A 27,549-nucleotide genomic window follows, 5' to 3' on the forward strand; every position below is an offset into this window, starting at 1 on the left:
GGTTGTGTGAGCTATTGGCGGCGATGCGGTGAATGATGCTCGTGGCAATGCTGGCTATTTTGCTCGCGAGTGATGGCAACGCTGTGACAGTCGCGACGCCTGCTGGTGGCGATGCTGTCCGAGGGGGAGAGTCTCTGTCCGGCTCCGGGCCCCTCCTCTCGCCCGCCACCCTCTACACTCCGTCACGTGACGGGGTCAGGAAGAAGTGGCGTCACGGGGTCAGGAGGAAGTGGCGTCACGGGGTCACGGATAACGCCTGGAGAAGTGCGGCTCCACGTTACTTTCCACCGTCCCTCGTTAATCCTCCACTCTCCCTCATTACTCCATACTTCGCGTAACAAACTCAGCGTTACATACCCCGCGCGATCGCACCCTGCCATCATCTCTCGTCGGGAAGCGTTTCCCGACGTTACCCTGCGCTCGTTACCCCCCCCCCCCGCGCACTGCAGACATCGCTGCCTCTTGGCCTGGGCAGAGGGAGACGCCGGGAGAAGGGCCGCGTGAGGTTGGACCCCGCTTCTTTTTGCCGTGCTCGGTCCTCCCACCACCGCCGCCGTCACCATGGCCGAGTCTCAGCAGGTGAAAATGTTTACAACACGCCTCCGCTGCCATATGTCTCTCCAAATAAGATCGTATTTATAAATTGCCTTCACTCAAGTCGTGTAAGTTTGTGCGAGTCTGTGGGTCGCTTTGTGAGTCTATGAGTTTATGTTTGTCTGTTCGTCTCTTTCCGAGCCTGTGGGCCCCACTATTTCACGGTGCGAGTCTGGTGGTTGCCACTTCGCACAGACCAAACCTGAACAGTTTCTCAGACTAGGTCTATCAAATAGTATGCTCTACTACCAGCAGATATTGACTGCCATAAATAACAGATTGTTCTCACATCAATAAAGTATTAAAGCTTTCGTGACTGCATAAAATTACTCATTGGTTTTTTCGGTGAAGTCACGTATGTAGAAATACAATATCATTTTATTGTCACGAAAGCTTTAATACTTTATTATCAGACTTCTACGGGGAAGTTACCGTTGTAATTATGTGTAAGATGTGCCCTTTTTTGAGCTGCCGTTTTGTATTTACAAGAGGTGGTCCTTTTTTGAGCTGCCGTTTTGTATGTGTAAGATGTGCGTGTTTGAGCTGCCGCTCTCGCTCTGGCCCCTCCCCCCCCTCCAACCGTATTTCCTATTTAAGCTTCTGTTCATCCCCCCCCCCCTCTCTGCCTCCCTGTCCGTCTTTCCTCCCTCCTTACCTCTTGGTGGACTTGTATATGTATTTCTACTGACCGTGTACCTCGTATTATTCATTCTATCTTTGCTGGTATGTGCAATCCAAAGGTTGAACACGAAATTTAACACTTCTGAAATTCGTGGTCCGCCAGGAAGTGTCTGTGTTGTTGGCCTGACTGGATGTGCTTCACATAATGTTTTTTCAGGTGTTGAATTCTAGTCTTTCATCTTTTTGTTGTATTTACCTCCATGATTTGTTCTTGACACCTGATGAAGATCGCTTGCGTTGTGATCGAAACGTCGTGATTGTTCTCACATCCCCACGGCAGGTGAGCTCGCTGCCTCTGCCGCCGATGCACTACGCCAAGGAGTACACGGACGAGGCGGTGCGGCGCGGCGTTGCCCCACGGCCCCCTCCGCCCCTACGCGACCACTACCTCATGTTCGGAAACCCCTTCCACTGCGACGACGTAATCATCCGCCCGCTGGAGAGCCAGGGCATCGCCCGCCTCTACCCACCAGACGTGGACCACAAGCGCGAGCTCAAGAAACTTAACGTGTCCATCCTCGTCAACTTCCTGGACCTCCTGGACGTGCTGGTGCGCGGGCCAAGCAGCGTGCGGCGCGACGAGAAACTGGAGGACCTGAAGCTGCTCTTCGTGCACATGCACCACCTCATCAACGAGTTCCGGCCGCATCAGGCGCGCGAGACGCTGCGGGTCCTGCTTGAGGTGCAGCGCCGCACGCGGCTCGACACAGCGCAACGATTCTCACGCCAGCTTGACGCCGTGCACGACCTGCTCTCCGGTTGCCTAGCAGCGTTGGGCGGTGGTGGAGAGGGGACCGGCAGCGCTGGGGAGATGGCAGCAACGGCGGGGACAGGGGGAGGAGAGGCTACGTGTACGACGAGCGTGAAGGTGGAGCCGAGCGAGGAACCAATGGAGGTGACGCCCTGCTCACCGAGCCACCCCGGGCCAGGCCAGCTGGGCCAGACAGGGCCCACGCCGAATGCAGGCAAAGAGGCAAATGGTGCCATGAGCGACAAGGATGCGCTAATGTGTCGCTTAGTGGATGAGCTCACTTGAGCAGGAGACCGTGGTTGCGTCTCACGGTGTTTTTGTTCACGGTGTGAAAAGGGGACGGACTTAAATTAATCAGAAAAAAAGTAATGCCCATAGACTATAATAGGGACATTGGAAAAGCTATACCCATTGTTTTCCCGTTATAGCCTTGGGCATTTCATTTCCATTGCAGTGTACACTTGTACCTCATTCATGAAGGACCCGAGTTCGATTACCGACTCGGGCCTCTCTGTGTTTAGTTTGTATATTCTAATCCTTTCTTGATTTGAAGCTTTCGTGACTGCAGGAATCCATACTCTTTGGTTCTTTCGGTAAAGACACGTAGGTATAAAATAAAATAAATCACGTTTCGGGCGCAACACAAGCGTCCGTCATCAGGTGGGAAAGCATGGTCTGCTGTTGAGATACTGTTTTAAAAGGTTTGAAATGGGTGTAGCCCAAGGGTCATAAAGTGGCCGGGGCTAGTGATATTAATGTGAGAAATTAGCATGTAACTAAGATAGGAGAGCAGCCTCCTCGACGAGGGAGTGCAACTCAATGGGTGCAATCCAAAGGACGTGAGCATGAGACATCTAAGAGAGAGGCATAGAGAGACAGTCGGAAATAACAGCTGACATTAAAATATTAATTGGGTAAAGTCTTAACTGACTGATGTTTCCATCCTACCTGCCTATGTCAGCTGTTATTTCCGACTCTCTGGGTCTCTCTCTATGCCTCTCATCCTCACATGTCCTTTGCAATGCACTCTCATGCTCACATGTCCTTTGGATTGCACCCGTTGGGTTGCACTCCCTCGTCGAGGAGGCCGCTATCCTCCTATCTTACAGTTACATGCTAATTTCTCACATTAACATCACGAGCCCTGGCCACTTCTTTGACCCTTGGGCTACACCCATTTCAAACCTTTTAAAACAGTCTGCCTAAACAGCAGACCATGCTTTCCCACCTGATGACAGATGCTTGTTTTGCACCCGAAACGTCGTGATTTATTTTATTCCTATGTGACTTTACCGAAAGAACCAAAGAGTACATATTATAATCCTGTTGCGTGGATTTCCACCCATTGCTAAACAGTGTCATTCGTGTTGGCCAAACTTCCCAATATAACAGGACCCATCTGAAGAAGTATTCAGCCTCTGACTTTTTTGGGTAAATAAGTAATTATTAAAATTCTGGACATTACAGGTTTCTGTCTTTGATTTGTCTGTCCCAGTGGAAAGCTTTGTATTTTTTTAAAACTGTGCACACGTATCTATTGACCTGTAGCCTCTAGTTTTTGATAAGTTTGTGGTGGATAACTTTTGTAAAGCCAAGGTGACCGACTGTTTTCGACAAATGTAAAATAAAACTTTTTGGCAGTCATCTTTTATTCAGGCAGTTTTTTTCCCATTTTAACATTATGTACAAAAATGCATGCCATTCTCACAGCATAAGCACATCTTTAATAAAACATTGGGAAAGGAAAAGTATAAAAATATAAATATGAAATAGAAAGATTTAAGTATTCAAAAAATACGAGGTTAGCTTTACAAACTGAATGAGTAGCCACATTGTAGCTGATTTAAAGCACCAGAGTTAATGCCCCTTTATTTAAAACCAGTACTGCACCTAAATAGATGACAACATTCCATCAGCAAATTCCAGGAGATGCCAAATGCAAGCAGCGGTTGCGCCTCTCCCGTGCACCCTCATGCATCGCCACATGCACGCACTGGCACAAGAGGCTTTGCAAGACCGAATGATTTTTGGCCTCACGTACGACTTATTTTCAGCCAGGTTTGAAATATACTTCCACACATGGTCCACCACATTCAGTACACCTTTCTCCATGGCTACTAGTCATGTGTATACCCTTATCCACCAGTGACCAGACATTTTCAGCAGTGAGAAATGTAAGCCTTGGGCACACCACAACGACGGCTCAGAGCCTATGTCCACCACATCGCCCGCGTGTCCTCCCTGTCGCTCTCGAGCCTGGCAGGATGCCTGACCCAGCGTTTCCTGTGGTGTCATGAGTGGAGGTGGCGCCGGCTCCCAGCCCCGACGTCGCCAGCAACTCCACAACTCTCGGCAAGATCTGCAGCCGGTCCTTGAGCTGCTCAGGGAGTTGATCCTTCTGGGAGAACCTGTATTGCACACGCATTGCCAGAGGCACATCAGCATCCACTCAGGGCCAATTTACCCCGGGGCTCACAAAAAAGGGAACCGCACAACAGGGCCTGTGGATCGTGGAAGAAAGGGGTCCCCACTCCCACCACCGCCCCACCCCCCATTCTGCACGTGACATTCTGCCCCAGGCCTCCAGAAACTTCAAGGTGGCCCTGTGTCCACTCAACCACCACCCTGTGGCGGTCTGCATGCAGAAAAATCCGAGCTGGGCAGGGGGAGGGCCACTGAAACGTTCAAGCACTGGGATGCTTGGAAGCAATTAATACAATTCCCATTGCTGAAGCACATTAATCAGAAGTGTTAGGGTGAAAGCTGGGCAGGGGGAGGGCCACTGAAACGTTCAAGCACTGGGATGCTTGGAAGCAATTAATACAATTCCCATTGCTGAAGCACATTAATCAGAAGTGTTAGGGTGAAAGCCTGAGAATGAGTGAACTACGTAGCTATCTGCCAGGTGGCTCTGGTAGAAAGAGCGGCAAGCAATTGAAAGGCTGCGAGTTCAAATCCTGGTTTGGAGGGATTGACTTAGTCGATCATTCTTCCAGAGATGATATGAGCTCCACTTTGTGATGAAGTCTACAGTGGATGACTTATGGACAGTCACCCACCACAGGAATGTAAAAAAAAATCACCACTGGCTCTATAGGGCAGTACAAAGAGATGAGCAACCACCTCGATGTTCATTCAAGAAGGAAATCACTTTGACTTGGCCAACCATCAACCACCAATCTACTGCTCGATGAAACCCTCCCCAAGCCAGTGTCACCCTCTCACAATTCTGCACTCCATCTCATCGGTGCACGTTCTCTTGGGCGCGTTCCATCCTTGGATGCCACTCAATGGCTATCCAGCTTCCCTTAAAGTGAAGACACCATCCCCTGCTCAGGTTGTGACACGTTTAGTGCGTGTTGCAGGAGTTGTTGGGAACGTGGCTGACCTGCTGGTGACTCCGAGGGAGTCGGTGAATGCGATGGAAGCGGCGGTGGGATGCACCTGCATCCGGCAGCCCTCGTTAAAGTGCACCCACACTTCGCCTGATGCCAACTGACCACCGCAACAACACCGGAAAAGAAAGTGTCAGTACTTGCTACGACATGTTATATAGCAAACAACCACACATGTGCGTGATTTCACTCTCCATTTCTCCACCAGCATGGCCTGTCGTTTCTCAGGGCAGTCTGGCTGATGATGAAGATCGAGACATCCACCACACCTCTTTACTGCCACCTCTCTACTCTACGCCAGATCCCACAGTGGTTGTGCTGTAAATACAGTGACTTCTGCCCTCACAAAATCCCATTATCTTGTCTTAGCTCTCCCCTTGATTGCTGGACTACTCCAATGACGGTTTGTTTACAAACAGACCATTTTAGAGGGGGCAATTTGTAAATACATAGCCCTCCACAAAAAAACCTTCACAGGGGGCACAACCATTGGGTTGAGAAGAACGGGTCTATGACATACAACAGCTGTCAAAGGGAGGGAGGGGGGGGTGTGGAAGCAACTGTCCTTGTTTGCACCCTCCCCCCCTTCATCCATGAGCACAGCTGAGCATGGATATGCAACGCTGTGTCTACACAGGGAGTGGAGTGTTCACCTGTGAGGCCCAGCCGACGAGCGGCACGAACACGGAGCGGACAACTTCCACACGGCCACACGCCGACGAATCGCCCAGCGACACGGGACTCGAGGCCTCCGACATGGCCTTCCCGTCAAACAACAGCATCTGCAGAAACAACAAGCGAGACCGGAAGTCGTGCTCAACTCTACTTGGTTACATATGTATATATGTCTTTTGAACTTATTTCACACTGTACCGGAAGCCAATGCAGCTCAACAAGCACTAGATGGATCCGACTATGTCCAGTGCTTGCTGAGCTGCTTTGGCTTCTGGTTGCCGAAATAATACATTGTAAGGTTGCACTCATTACACACAACCTGCTTGCCACAATACCTTGCTGAGCTCGTCAAGGAGCATAAACCATCACACAAACTCCAGTAATGTGCAAAAGAAGTTCAACAAACATAAGTAGCCAATCATGCTCATTGGAGGTGCGGGGGATAGATAGCAAACTAAACACAAAACGCAGTTATAAAGAAATTAGTTTTCAATTTAGATTTAAAAGTGGCTTCCTAATATTGGAAGAGCGTTCCAGACAGCCACAGAAGTGCATCTGAAAGCGTGAGATGCAATGACAATAGCGAGATAGTCCTACAACAATGATAACAGATGGAGCTGTATGCAATACAACCTGCATTGACGGAACTGCGCTTGATTTCAACAAAGCAGTCGGGTTGAATAATGTTCCAGAATTCACTAATTTACTCACTCACTGGCGATCAGTCGCCTTCCTTATCACTTTTCGATTACTACTACCATGGATACAGTTCCTATGGGCTTAACATGTTTCCTCCACCATAATGAGGACTCCGTCTACCAGACTGACTGTTTTGTCTCATCCACACTCTTCAACTGCCATAATGCAGATCACAACAACACACTTTAATCACCCACCCATTCACCCACACACTCATTCACCCACCCACCACACTGCAGGTCAAAACATTTCTCTTTTTGCTCCTTCCCTCGCACTGCCCCACTTTGTAATTGTCCTTTCGTCTCATTTCTTAAGCTCTTATAATAACCTTGCACAAATAAGGAAACGTGTTACACTCTTCTCTATTATAACTTTAATAATGCTGCTTGTTGCTGACCACTTGACAATTTGGGCCTTTGGCCCTGTGCTCAGCTGTCTAGCATTTGTACACGTCGGTGTTGTACAGGGTGTGGCAGAAGCAAGGAACCACACGCCGTGGGGCTCACGTACAGAGGGGGTGAGGGTCGGCGCTTGGCTGGGAGAGGGGGGCTGGACCATCCTTGTGACCCCCTCTTGGGTAGCAGGGGACGCTGACTCTGCTGGTAGGTGATTCACAATGTATAAGGGGCGCCTGGCAGGGGGGTTAATGGGTGGAAGAACAAAAGGAAATTATCCTGTGTTACATAGAGCAAACACACCAGAGTATACAATTGATTTGAAGCTTTCGTGACTGCAGGAATTACTCATTACCGAAAGAACCAAAGAGTAACACCACAGTATATCAGCACAGCTGTAGAATCACATCAGTCAAGTGCCGCAACCACCTGGATACCAGGCGAGGTAACAAAATAGGAGAACATGGAATAAACCCATGCAATAAACCATACAAACTCCACACAGAAATGCACCTGAGTCAGGAATAGACCCAGGCCCTTCTTGCTGTCAGGCACAAGTGTTACCATTGCACCACGCTGCTGCCCTTAGATGACAGTGCGAGGGCCCACCTGGAGACTGTGATTGGGAAGAGGGAGATGCTGGGGTGACACTTGTCTTCTTGTGCCAAGATCAGTGCCTCCAGTGCCACACACTGCCTGTACACCTGGCTCAGCCATACACACGAAATTTATTAAATAAAAACGTTATTTGTAGATAATGATTTGTCAGTGGTGCACAAGTAAAAATAACAAGTAATAATAATAATAATCAGTGTAATAATAACCAATGTGGCCTTAAAAAGAAAAACATTAAATAGGTGACATTCAAATGTACCGTGATAATCCAAGCCACTGTTTAATCAAGTGGCCAATATGTCGACGAGATTTTAAATTAGATTGGTCATATGCTATGTTGAACATCCAAGATAAATAACAATTACTTTGCCACAATTAATGACAATGAATGAGAGCATTTGTCCAGCGTGGGTTCCCAGTTTCCTGGAGGCCCTGAGCAAAATGCCACGTGTGGGGGCCCTTTAATCATTATCAACAAAAATCAGGCCCATAGTGGGGCCCTCCTTTGTGCGAGGCCCTGGGCAAATCACTCTCCCTCTGGGCAGGCCTGCGTCCAGCATTCCACAGCCAAGCTATGCTATTGTAATGACAGGAGAGTCTACGTGCGGTGTGAGTAGACTAGTGGCCACGGGAGGTAATGACAGGGGAGTCAGCCTACAGTGCAAAGGGACTGGTGGCTACGGGAATGATCGAGAAGGGAGCGCGGTCAGGTGACGGAAGAGGACGGTAGAATCTGCTGGTGGAGCGAGCGTCCAGAGTCAGCGAGAAGGTTCGGAAGGGGGGCGTGGCCTCGGTCCGTATATAAGGGAGATGCGTGGGAGATTCAGGGCAGTTACAGTGGGGTCTCCGCCTGTATCAAGTGAACGTGTCTTCAATAAAGTGCCATCTCCAGAGAAGTGTGTCAAGTCGTCTTTACACTATCAAACACAAACATCTGTGGGTGATGGTGGAGGTGCTCACTTGCTCTGCGTGACACAAGTACGTCCTCACTCCCTCGGCCGCCCCCACTCCATCCATGGCCACAGAGCCATCGAGCACGCTGAGCCTGCCGGAGGGCTCAATCACACGCATGCTTGCTTCACCACCCCGGTGAACCTTGGCTCCTGACGAGAATCGAGAAAACTCTTGTAAGCTCACGTGAGCGGGTCTCATACCAAAGTGACACTACAACTGCTCCTGCGCAGCTCATTGTTTCTATACAGCAATCATACTTTTTTCAACAGCCAGTTCGCTCAGTGGTAGAGCGATGGGCTCACAATCGTAAGGTTGCAAGTTCAAACCCTGATTGTGGGTTCGGACCATAATCCCTTCAGGGTCCATAAAACTATTACTGCTTTGCATGAAATTCGACACTGGTTGTCCAATGGAGGGACTCTCCCCTGTCATAGGAATACATTTCCACCACTGGCTCAATGCTGTAAACTGGCAATGAACACCACCTCAATAACCATTTGAGCAGGAAATTATTAACTATACTTTTAAAGAACTTGAGAAATCCCCACCCACAATTTCCTTGAGCCATTTCAATACAAAAACTGATTTTGAACAAGGAAGAAAAATCTTGCAAGTGCATGGATTTTATTTCACTTTCAAACATGCGTTTTGTCCTGGGAAGTTTATAATTAGCGATAACTGTACTGTTTGCGCTAGGCATGCATGAGGCAGTACGGCTATAGAACGTGATGACACAACAGGGCACGGATAGTGGCTCTGCCAAGGGAAGCCATGGGTTAACCCTTCGATCAATTTGTCCAGGTTTAATAAAGTATACATTCTTGTTAGCAACACAACTTTATAATGACAATATATTTTTTTTGGATCATTACGAGAGTTACTGTGCCCCTGCATTACAGAAACATATAAATAACTATTTAACCTCAGTTAGATAGTGTAAACAAAAACACCACCTCCTACCATCGTAGAAGCAAGCTTCGAAGTCCGGTTGAGGAGAATTTTCCATGAGCGTGCACTTGGCATGCTGGGTGTAGAGCGTCACCTTGGGCGTCTTGGAGCGCACCAGCTGCACAAACCTAGCAGCGTACTTGTACTTCTTCCAGTAGGGCTCTAGCGGCAAGACGGGACACAGCGCACGCACAATTCGACATGGGCATCAGTTACAACTGTACAGCCACGTGTGGCCAGGGCAGTGCCACTCACATTTCTACTCAGATACTGGAGTTGCTGTGGTATAATGGTTAGGGCACTGGACTCGCAATCCAAAAGTTACGGATTCAATGCCACTCTGTGTGGTAGATTAAACAATGGTGCACATTTTTCATATCCCTCTGCGTAGCTGGGTGGATTTGGTTGGGTGGTTTTCTGGCTGGGTGGCTGGGTAACTGTGCAGGTGGGCGAGTCAACGAGGTCGGCTGATACTCGGACCCATGAGTGAGGTGTGTGTGTGTCGTTTTACCTGGAAGTGTGTGATAGGAGTAGATAACGACCTCCTCTGGGGGTGATGAAGGCCGGTCGTCCAGGGGAAAGCCTCGACCTTCGTTGGGCTGATAGAGGCGGATCTGACGAAGACATTTCTCCAAGTTATGTAAACACACACCTCTCCCCAGAGTTCATGATGATGTCTCTACTTGTGAATGGCTCATCTTGCCTCAGAACCTGGACTACTCTTACAGGACTGCACAGATCACCATTAACTTATTAGAGCAATTAACAAGTTGCAGGTAACATGAAATGCTTGCTATGGCTCAGGGGAATTCTTATATGGTCTTTACCAAACCTCTAAATAAGGGTTATCAGGTAAATGGACCATTACATAAAGACACATGACCATAACAATGACACAAAATAATGATTAAGCCTTTAAACATTACACAGTTATCCAGCAATGATTCAAACCTGACTGCTGATGAGACTGAATGTTAAAACAGGTCCCGAGCTTGCTTGTATTGAAGCAATAAAGCTGATAAGATGTCGATGGGATACGTAGGCATTACCTATTTCATAACAAATTAACAATTCCAGGAAATTCTTCATAATCCAGAAACATTATTAACTCCTGGTTTATATTCAACTCAGTGTGTACGCGTTTGCACTCCACACACACACACCTGCTGCCCATCACTGGAGATACGCAGAACTTCCCGCACTCGCTCCCGCCCACTCCGCCCCTTCAGGAACTCCAGACACACCTCTCCATCTTCCAGCACGCTCACCTAACCAAAACACAATTCGTTACCAGACAAAATTAACTTGATGCAGCTGTATGCATTACATTTAACAACTTGTAAAGCTGTGCTGCTTACAAACAGCAGGAAGGTACAACTCGCATCCATATGTCATGCAGGCATGTCTTGTGACCACCACATTGCATGTACAATTCTGTCAGCCTTGTCGAATCCACCAGCTCAGAAGAGCTAAACATCTGGCCATATTATTGTTTACATGACATGCATGCAAGGCATATGGATGGGAGTTGTACCTTTCTTCCTACTGTTTCTGAGCACCTCCGATTAGCATTGTTGGCTACCTAGTGTGAAGTTCAAAATACATACATATATCCAACTTGTATTTATAAATTGTCTCCCACCTGCAAGCATTATATTATTATGATGAGGAATTTTCGTATCACTCTCAGAAAGGGTTTAGTTTTATGACTTGCATGCCATGTGACTACCACCCTGTATATATAATGCTCTCAGCTATGTCGAGACCACCAACTCACCACCGCGTTCTTCGTGAGCTGCCGAATTGGCCGCAGGCGGATGCTGTTGAGAGGCGACGTGACGTGGCTAATAACGTTACGCCCTGCACTGCCATCTTTCGGCATGACATCGTCCGAGGGCCAGTGTGCCTGTGTCTCCTGCGTGTCCGCTCGTCTCTCAACCCCTTGTCCACGCCGAGCGTCTGCTTGCTTCTGAATGAGTCCCCTTGCCGGAGGGTAGTGCCGGGGATCTGTGGCTCCATGGCAGTGTGGCTGGGAGGCCACACCACAACCACCTCTACCACCAGCAGTGCCACTCGATGGGGTAGCAGCGCAGCCCACGAACACAGACGAGCGATTCGTTCCTTGCAAAGCGTCACCTCCATCACTGGTCCCACCGCCACTACCGCATGGTGCCACTGTGAACGGCCTGCCGCTGTGGCTGGGTAGCGCAGGTGCCACCCCCTCCCACCGTGCTTCCCTGCCATCCTCCCCGTGGTCCCGGGAGGCCGCCGTGGTTTGGCATCCCCCCCAGGGCCCATGGGCCTCTCCCGCCACGTTGCGGCCTTGGCAGCCAGACTGTGAGCTGTGCTGCTCACACAGCGCCGTGTCTGCTATCCGGCCTGAAAAGCCACGTGAACGGTTAGCGGGTACCCACACAAAACTAACACTACAATGTGATTAATTAATCATCTAATACATTAATTCATAATTGATCTCTGCGTTAGAACATGATCTGGCCAAAATTGTCTAATGAGACCCACCAACTATCCAACACTACCAAACAAATTAAATTTCCACCTAAACAAGATTTGAATGTGCCAATTACACTGTTCTACAATTTTTTAGACGTCATCTGCTTCAAAGATGAAATGTGCTGTTTATTATGGATTTTGATGTGTTGAATTCAAATATGACAATTAAAACAACCGATTGGCTGTTCAAGATATTTCAGTTAACATTTTACATCATATTGTATAGATAGTAGAGTTTTACTCATAAATTGTAAACCTAGGTCTTTTCATGTGTTTATGGTTGCTTTACATGATAACGTCACTTGTCCTGTTCATGTAACACAAAAAAATCAGCAAAAGGGTTAAATAAAAAAAAATTACTATGAAACAAAAGACAAAAAACTATTATAAGTACATAGTTTAGTCCTTATTCAGTGTTTACTCGGCGCTTGTTGGCTTTTCTTTTGTATTCATTAAATGGAGTCCAGCAATAGTCTGCAAGCATTGATGGGCTCCATTTGCCCTGATAGTTTTTCCATTGTTGCAATGTCCTGGTGAAATGGCTCGCCATGCTCGTCGCTCACTGCTCCACAGTTCGGTGGGAAAAAATCTAGATGAGATTGCAAAAAATATATCTTTAATGATGTGTTGCAACCAAGGCTTTTGTATGCCTTAAGGAGGTTTTCCAGCAACTCCCTGTAGTTGTCTGCCTTGTTTCCGAGAAAATTTGTTGCAAATGAAAGGCTTTCCATGCCGTCTTTTCCTTGCCACGCAGTGTACTGTCAAATGGATCCTCTCGAAGGAGTTCAAGAATCTGACTACCAACAAAGACACCTTCTTTTGTCTTAGCTTCACTAAACATTGGAAATTTTCCACGGAGGTACTGGAAAGTTGCTTGTGTTTTGTCCATGGCTTTGACAAAGTTCTTCATCACACCCAGCTTGATGTGTAAGGGTGGTAACAAAATCTTCCTTGATTCAACAAGTGGTGGATGCTGAACACTTTTCCTCCCAGGCTCCAATGACTATCCGAGTGGCCAATCTATCTTGATGTAGTTGTAAGCTCTCGCACGACTATCCCATTCGAAGAGAAAACAGCAGTACTTTGTGTATCCAGTCTGCAGACGAAGCAAGAGAGCAACAACCTTCAAATCGCCACAAAGCTGCCATTGATGTTGGCCATAGTTTATGCACCTCAAAAGTTGTTTCATGTTGTCATAGGTTTTCTTCATAGGGACTGCATGACCAACTGGAATTGATGGCAATACATTGCCATTATGCAGCAACACAGCTTTAAGACTCATTTTCGATTAATCAATGAACAGTCTCCATTCATCTGGATCATGAACGATGTTGAGGGCTGCCATCACACCATCGATGTTGTTGCAGGCTAAGAAGAATGGGACAAGATTCTTTTGACGATCACAGAACATGGAAACCCTAACATCACCTGCCAGGAGATTCCACTGCTGCAGTTTGGAGCCCAACAGCTCTGCCTTACTCTTAGGTAGTTCCAAATTCCTGACAAGGTCTTCAAGTTCACCTTGTGGTTCAGAGGAAGAGGATGGGGGGAAATCTGGGTCATGTGACCTTGATGGTGCAGGACCAGAAGTTTCATCCTCTTCCTCATTTGACTGAAGTGAGATTGATTCTGGTGCATCAGGAACCAGCAGTCCTTTTCCGTGGGGTACTGGGCACATAGCTGATGGAATGTTTGGATAATGCACAGTTCACTTTTTCTTCTTTGACACACCTTTCCCAAATGGAGGCACCATGCAGAAGCAACAATTGCTGATATGATCTGTTGGCTCTCTCCAAATCATTGGCACTGTAAAAGGCATAGATTTCCCTTTCCTGTTCAACCACTGGCGAAGATTTGTTGCACAAGTGTTGCAGCATATGTGCGGGGCCCACATCTTGTCTTGATCTCCAATTTTGCAGCCAAAATAAAGGTGATAGGATTTCTTAACCATAGTGGTTATACTGTGCTTTTGTGATGCAAAAGTCACTTCACCACAAACATAGCAGAAGTTATCTGCTTTGTTCACACAAGTACGAGACATCTTTGCTCACTTTGGCGAAACAGAAATGTGTCCCTTTGCAAAATCAAACACTGTCAAATAAGAGAGCACGACACTGTATGATTTCTAGAGCTGATATAGGGAAATTTGTTCAGCAGAGGGATGTAAGCCTAGTTATGACTGCATCATCCGTGACTTCTAGGAATAACATGTTGCAATTCATATCATGTATGATGCAATACCAGGTTCAAATTGCATCATTCATTGTTTTGCTCAAAAAGCAAGTACAGTCCAAACCCAGTCGTAGATTTATTCACAGATCCAGTCCAAGATATATTTGAGTAATTTCTGGTTTAAATTGAGATCCCTTCCCTTTATAACTCACTTATCCTCCGCAATTCTCAAGTCAAGGGTCGTATATACTGACCCAGTAGCATATCTTGAAAACTAGAACCAATCAACAATTTTAAGCATCATTTTCATTCTCAGTGACCCAGAGTTAGTAAAGTTGGGCTACATTTATTTCAGAAGCATTTTGGCTGTAGACCAGTGTTATTATTGTGTTATCACGCTGGGAAGTTCAAGAAAAATGCTTACATTGCTAAATTTGGTTTGTGAGAATTGTTCTTGAAATTACTGATGAGCTGAAACAGTAACAACTAGCGCATTAAATGCTTGTACACGTGACAATTTTAATTGTTTGGCCATGTCGGGTCTTCTAACATAATTTAATAAAATCACTGTGGCCAAACTCAAAAATCTATGGTGAATAAAGGCTGCAAAATCCCATATCAATTAATCAATTATCAATTAATGAAATAATTCAAGCAAGCCTGACTGCTGATGAGACCAAGAAGGTTCAAACTGGTTGAGTTTGCTTGTGCTGAAAATATGCCATTGGAATTATACACTCCTAGAAGGCTGTGTGGCTGATGAAATGTGTAAAATATTATTTTATATTTATATTCTCCACAATGATGTAAATAATAATTCTATGTAATCGTTTTTACTTTAAAAAACCAGAACGTGTCCCATCTCATCAAATCCTGGAAGCCAAGCAAGGTTTGAGCCTGGAGAGTGCTTGGATGGGTGACCAACACATATGCAACAGGTGTTATAAGCTGCAGCAGAATTATGTCACCAGAGGGAAGTGCTGTAAAATCAATTGTTGTCCTGTACTAAGCTCCAATGTCTATTCTCAACACCTTCACCAACCCGCACTGATGAGTGCTCTGAAGTATGTTAAAAAAAAACCCAACAACTTGCAGGGTTTGGGGAAGCCCTCATCCAGCAGTGGAGTGCCAAAAGGGGCTGTTGATTTACTTTTCATTTTTTGTAATTAAAGGTAAAGTAATTTCCTGCTCAAATGAGCATTCAGGTGGTGCTCATCCCATGCTTACAACCCTTAGTCTATCCATAAAACAACCACGGTGGTCTTCCCCATAAAGTGGTACTAATTGTATCAACTCTGGAGAGTCGATGGACCAAGTAACACCCCAAACCAGGATATTAACACACATCAGTTCTGACTGTGTGCCGCTCGCTCTACTGTTTGAGCCTCTTGGCTGGATTAAAAAATATTTTTGAAGATTTCACAAGATAAACAATGTGACTCTACGACTTCTGATGAGACTTAGAACATGTGAAACCACAACTCACCTAGATCCAAGCAGGCGTTGTTGCTCCACAGCCGATCCCCATCCACTCTGTCTGACATGAGTGACTGGTGACATTCCCTGTCAAAGACATTGCACCAGCCGTGCATCCTTATAAACACTTAGTAAATATGCATAAACATACACATTTAAGCACAAAAAGCTTTACTTATTGATCCTTCCACCCATGAGGACTGTCTACCAGACATTTTTTCATCTAATACAAGTTGTTCAACCACCACACTGCAGGTCATAACAACACACTCACTCGCACCGACCCACCTCACCACACTGCAGATCACAACATTTTTCTTTATTCTTCTTCCCTCGCACTGGTTTACTTTCCTTCCCATTATTCCTCTGGTCATCTCTTTTCCCAAGCTCTTATAATAGCCTCGCTCAAATAAAAAAACGTTATCTCTCTAGCCATCACAACTTTGATCGTACTGTTAACTGCTGGCAGCTTGACGTTTTTTCAAGCTAGTCACATGACGCATGCGAGTTTGTGTGTTTATTGCACATGTGTTATCACGTGTCTGCTGTCAATATCTGCCCTGGACATCCTTGTAATAAGATGTTCCATCTCTAAAGATTTTCCAGGTGAAATATTTTAATTAATAAAAATAAAACGTTTAATTATGAATCTTGACTTAAAGCTTTCGTGACTGCAGGAATTCATAATCTTTGGGTCTTTCGGTAAAGTCACTGGCCCGATTTCTGTCTGAGACCTTAAAACCATTCACTGGTAAGACCACCTCAGCCGTACTTAACTCAGCTCACTTGGTATCGTTAATTAAGGACATCTCACTATCTCCAGGTGATTTGCTCGTTAGTTTCGATGTAGCATCTTTTTTACCAAAGTTCCTGTGCCTGACACCATTGCAATCATTGAAAATTTGGTCCAACAAAGACTGAATGCTGATGTACCAGCCCTGGTTAGACACTGCCTCACCAACACTTACTTCACCAAGAGTGGAACATTCTACAAACAAGTTGAAAGTACCCCAATGGGTTATCCCTTATCTCCAGTTGTAGCCAATGTTTTCATGGAAAAATTTGAGACAGATGCCATTCAGGCATCCACTTTACGTCCGTCCTTGTGGAAGAGGTATGTTTGTCATCTGGCCACATGGCCCTACCAGCTCTGAACCAATTCCTCAACCACATAAATTCCATACACCCAGCCATCAAATTCACCATGGAGGTGCAAAAGGATGGCAAGTTACCATTCTTGGATGTTTTAATCGAAAAGAAACCAGATGCCTACCTAAAACCTGACTCCCACTACCATCCATCCCAGAAGAATTCCCTCATCAAAACTCTACACCAGAGCTCGTATTTCCGACCATCACCACCTAGCCAGTGAACTGGAACATACACCAAGCCCTCAAGATGAATGGATATTCAGACTACACAATCCGTAAAGCTATCACCCCAACCATTGGGAAAGAAGCATCTGAGGACCCAATCAAAACCATCACCTTGCCATACATAGCAGGGGTCACCAAAAAGATTTCCAAAATCATGAGCAAACACAAGATCCAGGTTAGATTTAACACAGTGCATAAAATTCGTGATCTGATCCCATCTGTGAAGGATGTGATCCATGACATGCAATACCCCGGCGTCTACAAACTAAGCTGTGCCTGCGGCAGTAGTTACATTGGGGAAACTAAGAAACATGTCTCGGACCGTATTCGTGAACATAAGGCAGATCTGAAAAACGGTAGGACCAATACTTCAGCCGTCGCTGATCATTGTTTTAATGCGGTGGGCTCACACGAAATTGATTTCTCCAAGACGAAGGTACTCTGCAAACCCACTGGCTATCAACAAAGATTTGTTCATGAAGCCATCCAGATATCTAGACACAGACACAATTTCAGCCGAGAAAATGGGTACAAACTGAGCAATCATTGGAAGGACGTTATTAACCAGTTTAAGTCATAACTGGCTGTGATGTTTCCATCCTACCTTCCGATGTTGGCAGTTATTTTCGACTCTCTGATTTCATATTAACAGGTTCACACTAACACAGCCGCCGTTTAGATCGACATAGCCCCGCCCACTTCGTTTATGACCCTTGGGTTACACCCATTTCAAACCTTTAAAACAGCCTACCTCAGCTTCTCTCCCCCTTCTTTTTTTCTCCTGATGATGATTGCTTGTGTTGCGATCGAAACGTCGTGATTTTTTGTATTCACTTTTTGTTTTCATTTTTATTTTATTGTTCTATTTATGTGACTTTACCGAAAGACCCATAATACGTGTGATTATGGTTTGAAACAATATCTGGCCGGGTGGCAAAGCAGTTGAGTGACTCGCCATGGTCAAAATGTGCAAGTTTTTAAAACTACACCGCAAATTACTGAATTGGAAAAGACATAGCAATCATTGCCTCCTGCGCCAAAAACCTCGCAGGACCCTCCTGCAAAAGAGTCTTGAGACTCAGCGAGGCTTTCCTGGCTGAAACAGCTTCACAGCTCATCAGATTCCTCAAGTCTAAATACAGATTCTGATTACAAAGTCCCCTCCGTACATCCATGCCGATGCCCGTGCTCAATGCGTGTGTGTGTCAGGAAGTCCTCAGGGTACCTGGTGCAGAGGGCGGAGTGAGAAGAGGATGTGTTCCGCCCCACCAAACTCCCACACACGTTACCGCGCTCTTCGTGCCGCGAGCCACTGGGCTGTTCAGTCTCCGCTCGGGGTGCGGTGCCGGCGCGCGTCGAGCCCAGGCCATGCTGCACAAACTTCTGAGCGTAACGCTGGCTCTCTGTGCTGGCTGTGATGACGGGTTCGCGGGCTCCAGTGTGGCTTGGGCACCTTACATCTGTCTTTGCTTGGCGGTCATCGGTTCCCCTCCGCATATTCGTGCTGATGCCGCTGCCAGTACTCCGTGCGTTGGTATGTCCCGGTCGACTGCCAGTGCGAGTGCTGTGGTCGCCGTTACGGTCTCTCTCGCTCCGGCAAGACGTCTCCGAGCGACACACGCTGCCCTCCACTCCACCCAACCCACTGGTGCAGGTACTGCGGAACGCGTCATCGAATCCGAAGCTGGTCGCAGACTGTGATGCCTGGGCAGACGTTTCCCTGTTACTACTCACCAAACGTGCGCCGGACCGGGATCTCTCCACGGTTACTGCTGCAGTGGACATGGTGGTGTTGCCACTGTCCATCGACACCTCCACTCCTTGGGACTAAACACAGCACAACATTAATGTGATAATCTGGTAACACAAGACATTCCAAGATTCGTATTTATGGTTTTAAACAATATCCAGGCAGGTGGCTCAGCAGTTGACTAGACATGGTCCATATTTGCACAAATTGAAACATTACCCAAGCATTCCATAATTGGGAAACGCATAACAATCATCAAGCCCTCTTGCAAAATGCTAGCCGGACCCTCCGGAAAAAGTATTAAAGCTCAGTGAGGCTTTCCTGGGTAAACAAGTATCAAAATAAAATGTGTAAAATGATCTAATATTGAGCCTGAATTTCTGAAAAGGCAATCACAGGAGCAACGAGAGGCTTTCCTGAGTAAACAAGGAGTGAAGGTGAATAATAACGTGTGACACGCACAAAAGCCTCTGTATGACACAGCAGTGGAGGAAATACTGCTCACCGTCATTGGATGTGAGCGGATCACTCCGCGTTCTGTGGTCATTCTACTACTGGCACCACGTAAAGCCATGAAGGGGTGGTCAAGCACGCAGGCCAAACCAAGCCGGTCCACTGGGTTCTTCTGGAGCAGCTGGTGGATGAGGGAGCGCGCCGGCTTGGAGAGGTGCATCGGCTCACTGTACTCTCCCAGTACCACGCGGTTTAGCGTTGTTCCAATCGCGTCCGTGTCAAACGGCGGCCGCCCCACCTGTACAAACAAACAAAAACCCAACCATCCACATCACATGGTTATTTTGACTTCCTTATAATAATTTTTACTTCTTGGATCTTGTCTTGATGTTTGATGTAGTTTCAAACAAAACCTACAATTTGGTATTTTTTTTGTTCCAATTTACCAGTGAGATGAAACAAAAATTGGCACATGTCGGGTGGCGGAGTGTCTTAATGACATTCAGCTCGATCATTGTGGCCAAACCAGATGTATTAAATGTTAAGTTATCCATATTTGCATTTTTTGGGGTTGTTAAACGATAGCCGGTAAACCAGTAACCATTTTAATAACAATCACCAGTTCTGAAAGTCAGAAATAGCTTACATTGGAAATCGAGTAATGAGGGCATCAATTGGCACTTGCAAAGTACAAACGGCACAGCAGCCAAAGTCAGTGTGGTACATAATTTGCCTTTCTTTCTCAGTTAAAAGATAAAGGTACAGCACTGCAGTTGCTTGCTTGCTCACGTCACGGCTACCAGAAGGGCCTACAGAGAGCCCTGGAGAGAATTTCAGTGCCCTTGCAATGGCACGATACAAGTTGTCACTATTAATTGGTCGCTTATTCCATGCTGACCAGACATCATCAAGAGGTGGGCATAGCCACACTTTAACCCACCACAAGTTGCCTGGCGAGCAACTTAGGGTGGTGTAACCACGTATACTTCTCAGTGGAGAGAGATTGGGGAATTTAAGAAACTTGCCTCCTGGTTGCAACTGCCTAGCCCCAAGACTGAATCAAACGGGCGACCTCTGGATGGCAAGTCCAGTGTGCCGACCATTATTCCACTGTGGCAGGTCCCTTATATTCCTCCTTAAAAACGTGAAAATGTTATGTTTACTGATAGATTGTGTGGCAAGATATTTTTACCAGTTTTATTCATGCAATTGCAGGAATGCAAAAGAAACTGGTTCTAACAACCAGATTTTTAACATGTCTGTAGTCATACACGCACACATACCAGCATCGTGTACAGCATACACCCGAGCGACCAGACATCTGACTCCAACCCATGTGCCCCGCGGGTGGCAATCTCTGGGGAGATGTAATTGGGTGTGCCGCACATGGTGAAGTGCTTTTCCTCCGGGAGCCGAAGCTGAGCAGCGAGACCAAAGTCGGCAATCTTGATGTTCATGTCGGCCGTGAGTAGGAGGTTTGAAAGCGTGAGGTCCCGGTGGAGGATTCCGTGGGAGTGCAGGTACAGCATCCCATGCACCGTCTGCTTCATGAAGTGGCGCACTAAGCAGATGGGATAACTCGATTAAGACAACTAATAATTGACAACTCAAAGCCTACTTTATTGAAGGCGATTTTAGCACATAAAGTAAAGATTGATTTAAGTGTCCACAAACTTGCCAGTCAACCACTGATTCATATCGTTAAAAGTTCACACTACTGCAGAAGGACCTCCACTACAGTGAACTCGAGAGAATTTGGTTTACTCTTTCATACTGACCAGACACATAGGAAGAGGCGAATGTACCCATATGTTAATCTACCAACCACGACCTGTCGACCAACTGTAAATTAGCACGTCTGGTAAAAGTGAAAAAAATAAGACCAGATACCCCAATATCTCCCTCTCATAGAGGCCCTTCCGCCAGCATGAGCAAGCAAGCAAACTTTTGCAGTCTAAGTCACGGTACAACCGTTTTGTCAATCAATTGCTGGATAACAGCATCTCCACGTCTAGAGGGGGCATGCTGGTTATTTGTCCGTACTTCACTAGGCTGGTCAGTATGCGGGTTGGTGAAGGCAGTGAGGTCAAGTTAAACATGTGGATGAGTCTCACCTTGCTCTTCAGAGAAAGGCGTTCCCTTGGCCTTGAGATAGCGTCCTACTTCCCCATTGTTGCACATCTCCAGCACCAGATACACATAGTTTTGGTCCTCAAAGCACGTGTATAACTGGACAAAGCGGAAACACACACGTCCTTGTTAAGGCCACATGAACAGTCACGAACTAAATCATTGATTTAAAAATGACATATCATGAATGTTCTCATGAAGAATTAACCCTGTAAAGTGCTTCCAAGCTTTGACACGGACACATGAAGCATGTGTGAGCTTGTATTATGGCAACTCTGTCCCTCCAGCAATGTGCTTTTGACTCCCCTCCCTTCTGCCTAGGACTGTCTCATCTCTAGAATTTACTATCTAGTGTACATGATGTGCATGTTACACTGTTTCAATAACATTATTATTCTTTACCCAGGAAATCCTGAGTCTCAAGACTCGTTTTTAGGAGAGTCCTGTCTACATTTCCACAGGACAGGGTAATGCTGCTATGTTTCCCAAGCAAGTCATTTGCGAGTATTTTTTTTAAACCTATGACCCCACAGCACACAATGGCCTACTCGTTTTTGAATGACGCTCACTTTGAATCCGAGTTAATACGTCTACAGTTTGATAGACTGGAACCGCGAACCTCTGCATCAAGCGGCGAACGTGCTACCGATGGGCCATGTCAATGCTCCATCTTCTTGAGATGCAGTTATATTCAGATGATATGTAGATCCACATTGTATTATGAGAGGTATGGGCACCTCAAGAACTGAAGGGTGCTTGAGCTGACAGTGGATCTCCACCTCATTCCGGACCCTCTTCAGCATGCCGGCCTTCTTCATCGCCTTTTTGTCAATCTGAGAACACAAAGTAGCATAATCTGTCTTAGCTGGAAAACAGACTGCAACAGCAGGGAGCATGTCTGTGCGTCTTCTTGTGTCACGATAGGACCATGTGTCTCAACATGTGGAAGTGGAGCTACTCTAACGACCCTGACACATGTGACTGGTGAAACAAAGACCATCGAGCATCTATCGGCCTGTTGACTCGTAGAGGAGCCGCATAATGTGGAGAACCTCGCCAGGGCCAGAGAACGGGCCATAGCATATGCAATATGAGATAAACACACAAGAAGACGACCGTGTGTCTGTGTGTTTCCATGTGTCACCCTGTTTCCATGCATCTCTGGTGTCTCTGTATGTTTCCATGCGTCTCCGTGTGTCTCTGTGTCTTAGTGTATCTGTCTCCCTGTGTCTCACCATCTTGATGGCGACCTCGATGAGGGAGCCCACGGAGCGCGCCCGGTACACGCAGGCAAAGGCTCCCTTCCCCAGCAGCTGCAGGACCTGGTAATCCTGCAGACACAGGAACACACACACAGAGAAATAAACAGATATACATACACGGCTACATACACACGAATATAATATACACATTGAAACATACACCAAGACATTCAGTTGTTCATGCACAGATATAGACACTCCCACAGGTACATATACACTTACACACTCAGACAGAAAAAAACCACCGCAGATATACACACACATCCACATAAACATACTGAATTATTGTACACCAGTAAAGACACTCACACACATATATATACAAAACACACACGTAAACACCAGCTATACCCAGAGAAACATGCACATACAGAAACTCAGAGGTATACTGTATACGTTATTCCACCACACATATATAGGCACTCCAATACATCCCAGAAGCACACACAGGTCCACATCCACAGAGATCACGCGAAGATCCCCCGCGTAGCCCACGCACTACTTTTGGGGCAAGTGTTGTTGTTAGCCAGCACCGGTGAAGGTCGGCACGGCGATCACAGAGCGGCAACACAATAACACATCTCCCTCTCGCCTCCTCACCCCTCACGCCCACTTATCGTCTCCTCCTCGTCCCGTTTTCCTGTCCTCTAGCCTCTTCCCCCATCTCCCTCCTCGTCTTCCCTCACAGCCCTCGTCACCTCGATTCTGTCTCCCATGGCCGGAGTCCCCATCCTCGTTATCGACGGCGAAGAGCTCCGTGATAAGGTAGTTAATTATCAAGTTGGCCAATTCATGATCGAATTAGTGGGTTCACTGTTGAGTGAAGGGGTTAATTGGTGACTTTTCGCGAGAGTGAGCGCTGCTTAACGAGGCGAGGTGTTCGCGGTTGGCGACGCCGCAACACAACCCCGCCCGGCCATTTTGAATAAGGCGCCCGTTACAGGGTCAGGGGTCACGCGACATCCCAACATCTAAAATGTATAGCAAAACCGGCGATTAAAGTTAATTACGGCCACGACAAAAACCCGAGACCCTCGTTTCCCTGAAAATTTGCTACCACAATAAATTAAGGCCGGATTTGTTTAAAACCTTGGCGGATGTTGACGTCACCTCGCAGCGCGGATCCGCGACCCCGGGGCCGGGATCGCGGCCCCCACGGCGGGAGCGGCGCCCCCCAGCGGCCGCGAGGTCCGCTCGAGATCACCGCGAGCCTCGGCGTTGTCGAGACAATGAACAGCAGCAGCAACAACACCGACACAGCGGACGATGTACGCCTGCTTCACAATTCTTGGGACCCCTGAACCTTCACGGCCCAGCGCCTGGACGAATGGCCATGCACCGCTAGGGTTCGACTCACCGTTTCAGATTGAAAACTTAATTTCTGTAGAACTGCTCTTTTGTGTGTACAGTAGTTTGTTGTCCGTCCCCCGCACCGCCGATGAGCACGGTTCGCTAACGTACGGTGCATACACAGACGGAGACGGGGTTATGGTCAACTCCACTGGTTTCACCGAGCGCGTTGAATAGTCAGTGATCAGTATCGTAAATAAATAAATCGGATTCTCCGTCACATATATGTCCTTCCACATGAAAAAAACTATTTTATCTTACGCATCCCATCAGTCACACATGGCCTCCTTCTGGTCGTGTGTCATATCAGCAGCACTGGTTCAATGCAATCAACACTCTGGACCGGGTTTGACATTTAGTGTCTCATCAGCAGAGCCAGGCTTACTTGAATCAATGTTGGTGGACTGCCAAATGTTACAGGCAAGGGCCCTGTCTGTGAGATGTATGGGTCCTGGTTCGACGCAAGACTGATGATGCACAACACAGAATGTGCGTCGAGACCCCAAAATATCGAAACCGGTCCACTTTTGCTCGTGGCTTAACCAATGCTGCCGAAACGATGTACTCACAAAAGGCCGTGTAGCTGATGAGATGTGTAAAAATGCTTTAATATTTTTCATGTGGAGGGATATATTATACGTGGAGGAGGCAGACGGCATGCTTGTATACTGTGCAGTATTCTGTTACAACTGACACGGGACCAAAACATCGACAATACAAACGAGTGGGCAGCAGGGCCCACTGTGGCTCTGTTCAGGGCAGCTCGTTATTGTTCAACTGATGGTGCAAGCGTGGAGGAGCCGTTGTGGCAACGTCAGAGATCTGACCACAACTGATTATTTATTGTTTATTTAGATTCACAACGACACCGATTTTAACGCGCGTGAAGTATATTTTATAGTTTAGTGCCGAACTAGGGATCCATATCTAATGGAAGGGTTTTGCCTGTAAACATCTGACAGTTCACCAGCGAGACAAACTCTGCTAATGAAGGGCTGTCTGTCTAAGCCGGTCCAGTTTGCTTGCATTGAACCAATTTTGCTGACATTATGTAATCAATACCATTAGGCCATACGACTGATGGGAAGTGTAAAATTAAACGTTTACTTGAAGCAACATATATGTGAATGAGATTTTTTTACGAAAATGATCACTGACTTTCCAATGCACTACATGAAACCATTGGAGTGACCTTAACACTAACTCCGTCATGCCCCCGTCTGTGTGTCGAATCCTAGCTCTGCCTGGTCAGTGGTCCACGCGCTGGGCTGCGAAGGCCAGTCGTCCCATGAGACTGAAAGCTTCTAAGGGATACATGGACTTCCGCGTGGCGTACACAATTAGTACACACAGGCGTGTGCACACGCGGTACGCAGGCAGTACACGCACGACGTGAGCACAGACGGTACACACGTGTCATGTGCACACGTCGTGCACACATGCAGTGCACAGGCAGTACACACAGGACGTGTGTACAGGTAGTACACGCAGGACGTATTCACAGGTAGTACACGCAGGACGTATTCACAGGCAGCCCAGGATGCGTGCCAACGTTGAACCTACGTTGGCATGTGGTTGGCCCAACGTTCCATGTTTGTTTACTCGGAGTGCATTACCAGCACACGTGAAGTACATACATAACGTATACACACGCAGTGCGCAACATGTACATATGCAATACACGCAGGACGTGTGCGCGTGCGGTACACACAGGATGTGTACATGCCCACATACATTACACAGGAATTGAGTACAGAGACTATAAGGGACGTGTACACATGCAGTACACATGCAGTACACATGCAGTGTGCACAAAGGACACACAGGTCGTGTACACATTACACATTGGCCGTAATCGTGCGATAGTAATACACGATGCAGGTATCGGCTGCAAGATAGCCAGTAGATGGCAGTGCAGCAATGAATTATTGAATCGCTCTGTGAGAGGTTGTGTCACCTCTCAAATCGGCAGTATAGGCTCTCTCTGGGTTCTCTCGTTTCCTCCCATGAGAAGCCACTCTCCCATAAACATTGGAATTTTTGGCCAAATATCCCAATGCAGGACCCTCTTCAAAATGAGTCCTGAGACTTAGTGAGGCATTAAGTATTGAAGAGCATGTATCATTGTTATGTTTGTACAATGAGACCACAGGGGAGTGATTATGATTACTGTATTTACCTGCGCTGTCAGATAGGAAGCAATTAAGTCGTTAGCTAAGCGTTAATAAGCCTGACACACGCAATCACTGGCTCGATGAGCTACAGATTCTCATTTTCACACTCGAATAGCAAGTAGCACACATGCAGTACACGCCCTGCATGCGCACGCAGTACAGTTACGCACCCAGCACACGCCCTTCATGCACACGCAGTACACAGTATATTTTTCACACACACGCAGTACACACGCAGCACGAGCCCTGTATGTACACACAGTACACACCGTTCACAAATTGCATGCAACCCCAGCACGCACGCAGTACACACACATTCCACAGAGTACAAAAATGCACATAGTACACACAATGCATACACATAATACACACATTACACACACGCACAGAGTACACACAGAGACATACCGTACACACAGTATAGTACACATACAATACTCACACAGCACATCTGACACAAAGATACCCCTTTAGCATTTAACAGACTGTAGGAGCAAGTGCTGTTAGCGAGCAGCTATGAAGGAGCATATATGAAGGCCATCTGACACAGTATAGACACACACCACACACATTAAACGAGACAGAGATTATCCGTGATACAGGTGTTTTGGGTTAGATTGCGTAAATATATAAATGTGTCGTTAGACCCGCCACCACCCAACAGCCAATTATTAAAGTTTGTCACGTAAACAGAACGTGCCAATTCGTTACAAGTACAGCACACAGGCGTGCTGGAGAGCAAAGCCACAATATTTACAATATCTGTACTCAATTGGTCGCGGAAGCCTACGCGTTAAAGATCATCCGTATAGCATTGAACAGATTTTTGGGGAAAGTGCTGTTAGCGAGCACATATGAAGGCTGACACGGCACACGAGGGGGTGGTGTGACTAGAACCACGCCCGGCCGTCTTTGTCTCCCGAGTGGCGATGTCACACCAGGTACTCACATCGCACCAGGTATTCATTTGAGGCTGAGTTAACCAAGGGGAGGCTCTGGGCCGGTTAAGATATTCGTCACTGGTGTTGATGGCCGTGAGCAGAAATCGAACTGGGGTCGCCGGGTTCGTAACGCAGTGCACTCACCGCTACACTCCCGATCCCCATATCACAGACATGCAGTACGCACATGCAGTACGCACACGCAGTACACACACGCAGTCGAGCAGCAGCACGCGGCGTGCGCGAG

At 46.9% G+C, this 27,549-nt stretch overlaps 2 protein-coding genes across 5 annotated transcripts; one reads left to right on the forward strand and one right to left on the reverse strand.

Moving 5' to 3' along the window:
• Positions 1-174: 174 nt before the first annotated feature.
• On the forward strand, positions 175-3,670 carry MED7 (mediator complex subunit 7). The gene is made up of 3 exons (XM_032955685.2): positions 175-264; positions 450-579; positions 1,556-3,670. The coding sequence occupies exons 2-3, from the start codon at positions 562-564 to the stop codon at positions 2,309-2,311; spliced, it is 774 nt and encodes a 257-aa protein (XP_032811576.1). The 5' UTR covers positions 175-264; positions 450-561; the 3' UTR covers positions 2,312-3,670.
• On the reverse strand, positions 3,658-27,536 carry LOC116943047 (serine/threonine-protein kinase PLK4-like). 4 transcript variants are annotated; one of them, XM_076067375.1, is made up of 18 exons: positions 27,516-27,536; positions 22,811-22,906; positions 22,313-22,408; positions 21,560-21,674; positions 20,729-21,006; positions 19,498-19,743; positions 18,468-19,069; positions 15,877-15,953; positions 11,485-12,086; positions 10,871-10,975; positions 10,219-10,321; positions 9,720-9,869; positions 8,766-8,908; positions 7,800-7,894; positions 7,306-7,426; positions 6,075-6,203; positions 5,415-5,521; positions 3,658-4,434 (listed from the first exon to the last, which is right to left on the reverse strand). In XM_076067375.1, exons 2-18 carry the CDS (start codon positions 22,811-22,813, stop codon positions 4,230-4,232), a joined length of 3,177 nt encoding a protein of 1,058 aa, XP_075923490.1. In that variant the 5' UTR covers positions 22,814-22,906; positions 27,516-27,536; the 3' UTR covers positions 3,658-4,229. The 4 variants fall into 4 exon arrangements, with proteins under 4 accessions (XP_075923490.1, XP_032811563.1, XP_032811564.1 ...); XM_032955672.2 differs by having other exon boundaries at positions 27,447-27,527; XM_032955673.2 differs by lacking the exon at positions 27,516-27,536 and adding an exon at positions 23,536-24,106.
• Between the last annotated feature and the right edge of the window lie 13 nt (positions 27,537-27,549).

Source organism: Petromyzon marinus, chromosome 16 (genome assembly GCF_048934315.1).
Source record: "Petromyzon marinus isolate PM22_M1 ecotype Great Lakes invasive population chromosome 16, UKy_Petmar_22M1.pri1.0, whole genome shotgun sequence".
NCBI classification, from domain to species: Eukaryota; Metazoa; Chordata; class Hyperoartia; order Petromyzontiformes; family Petromyzontidae; genus Petromyzon; species Petromyzon marinus.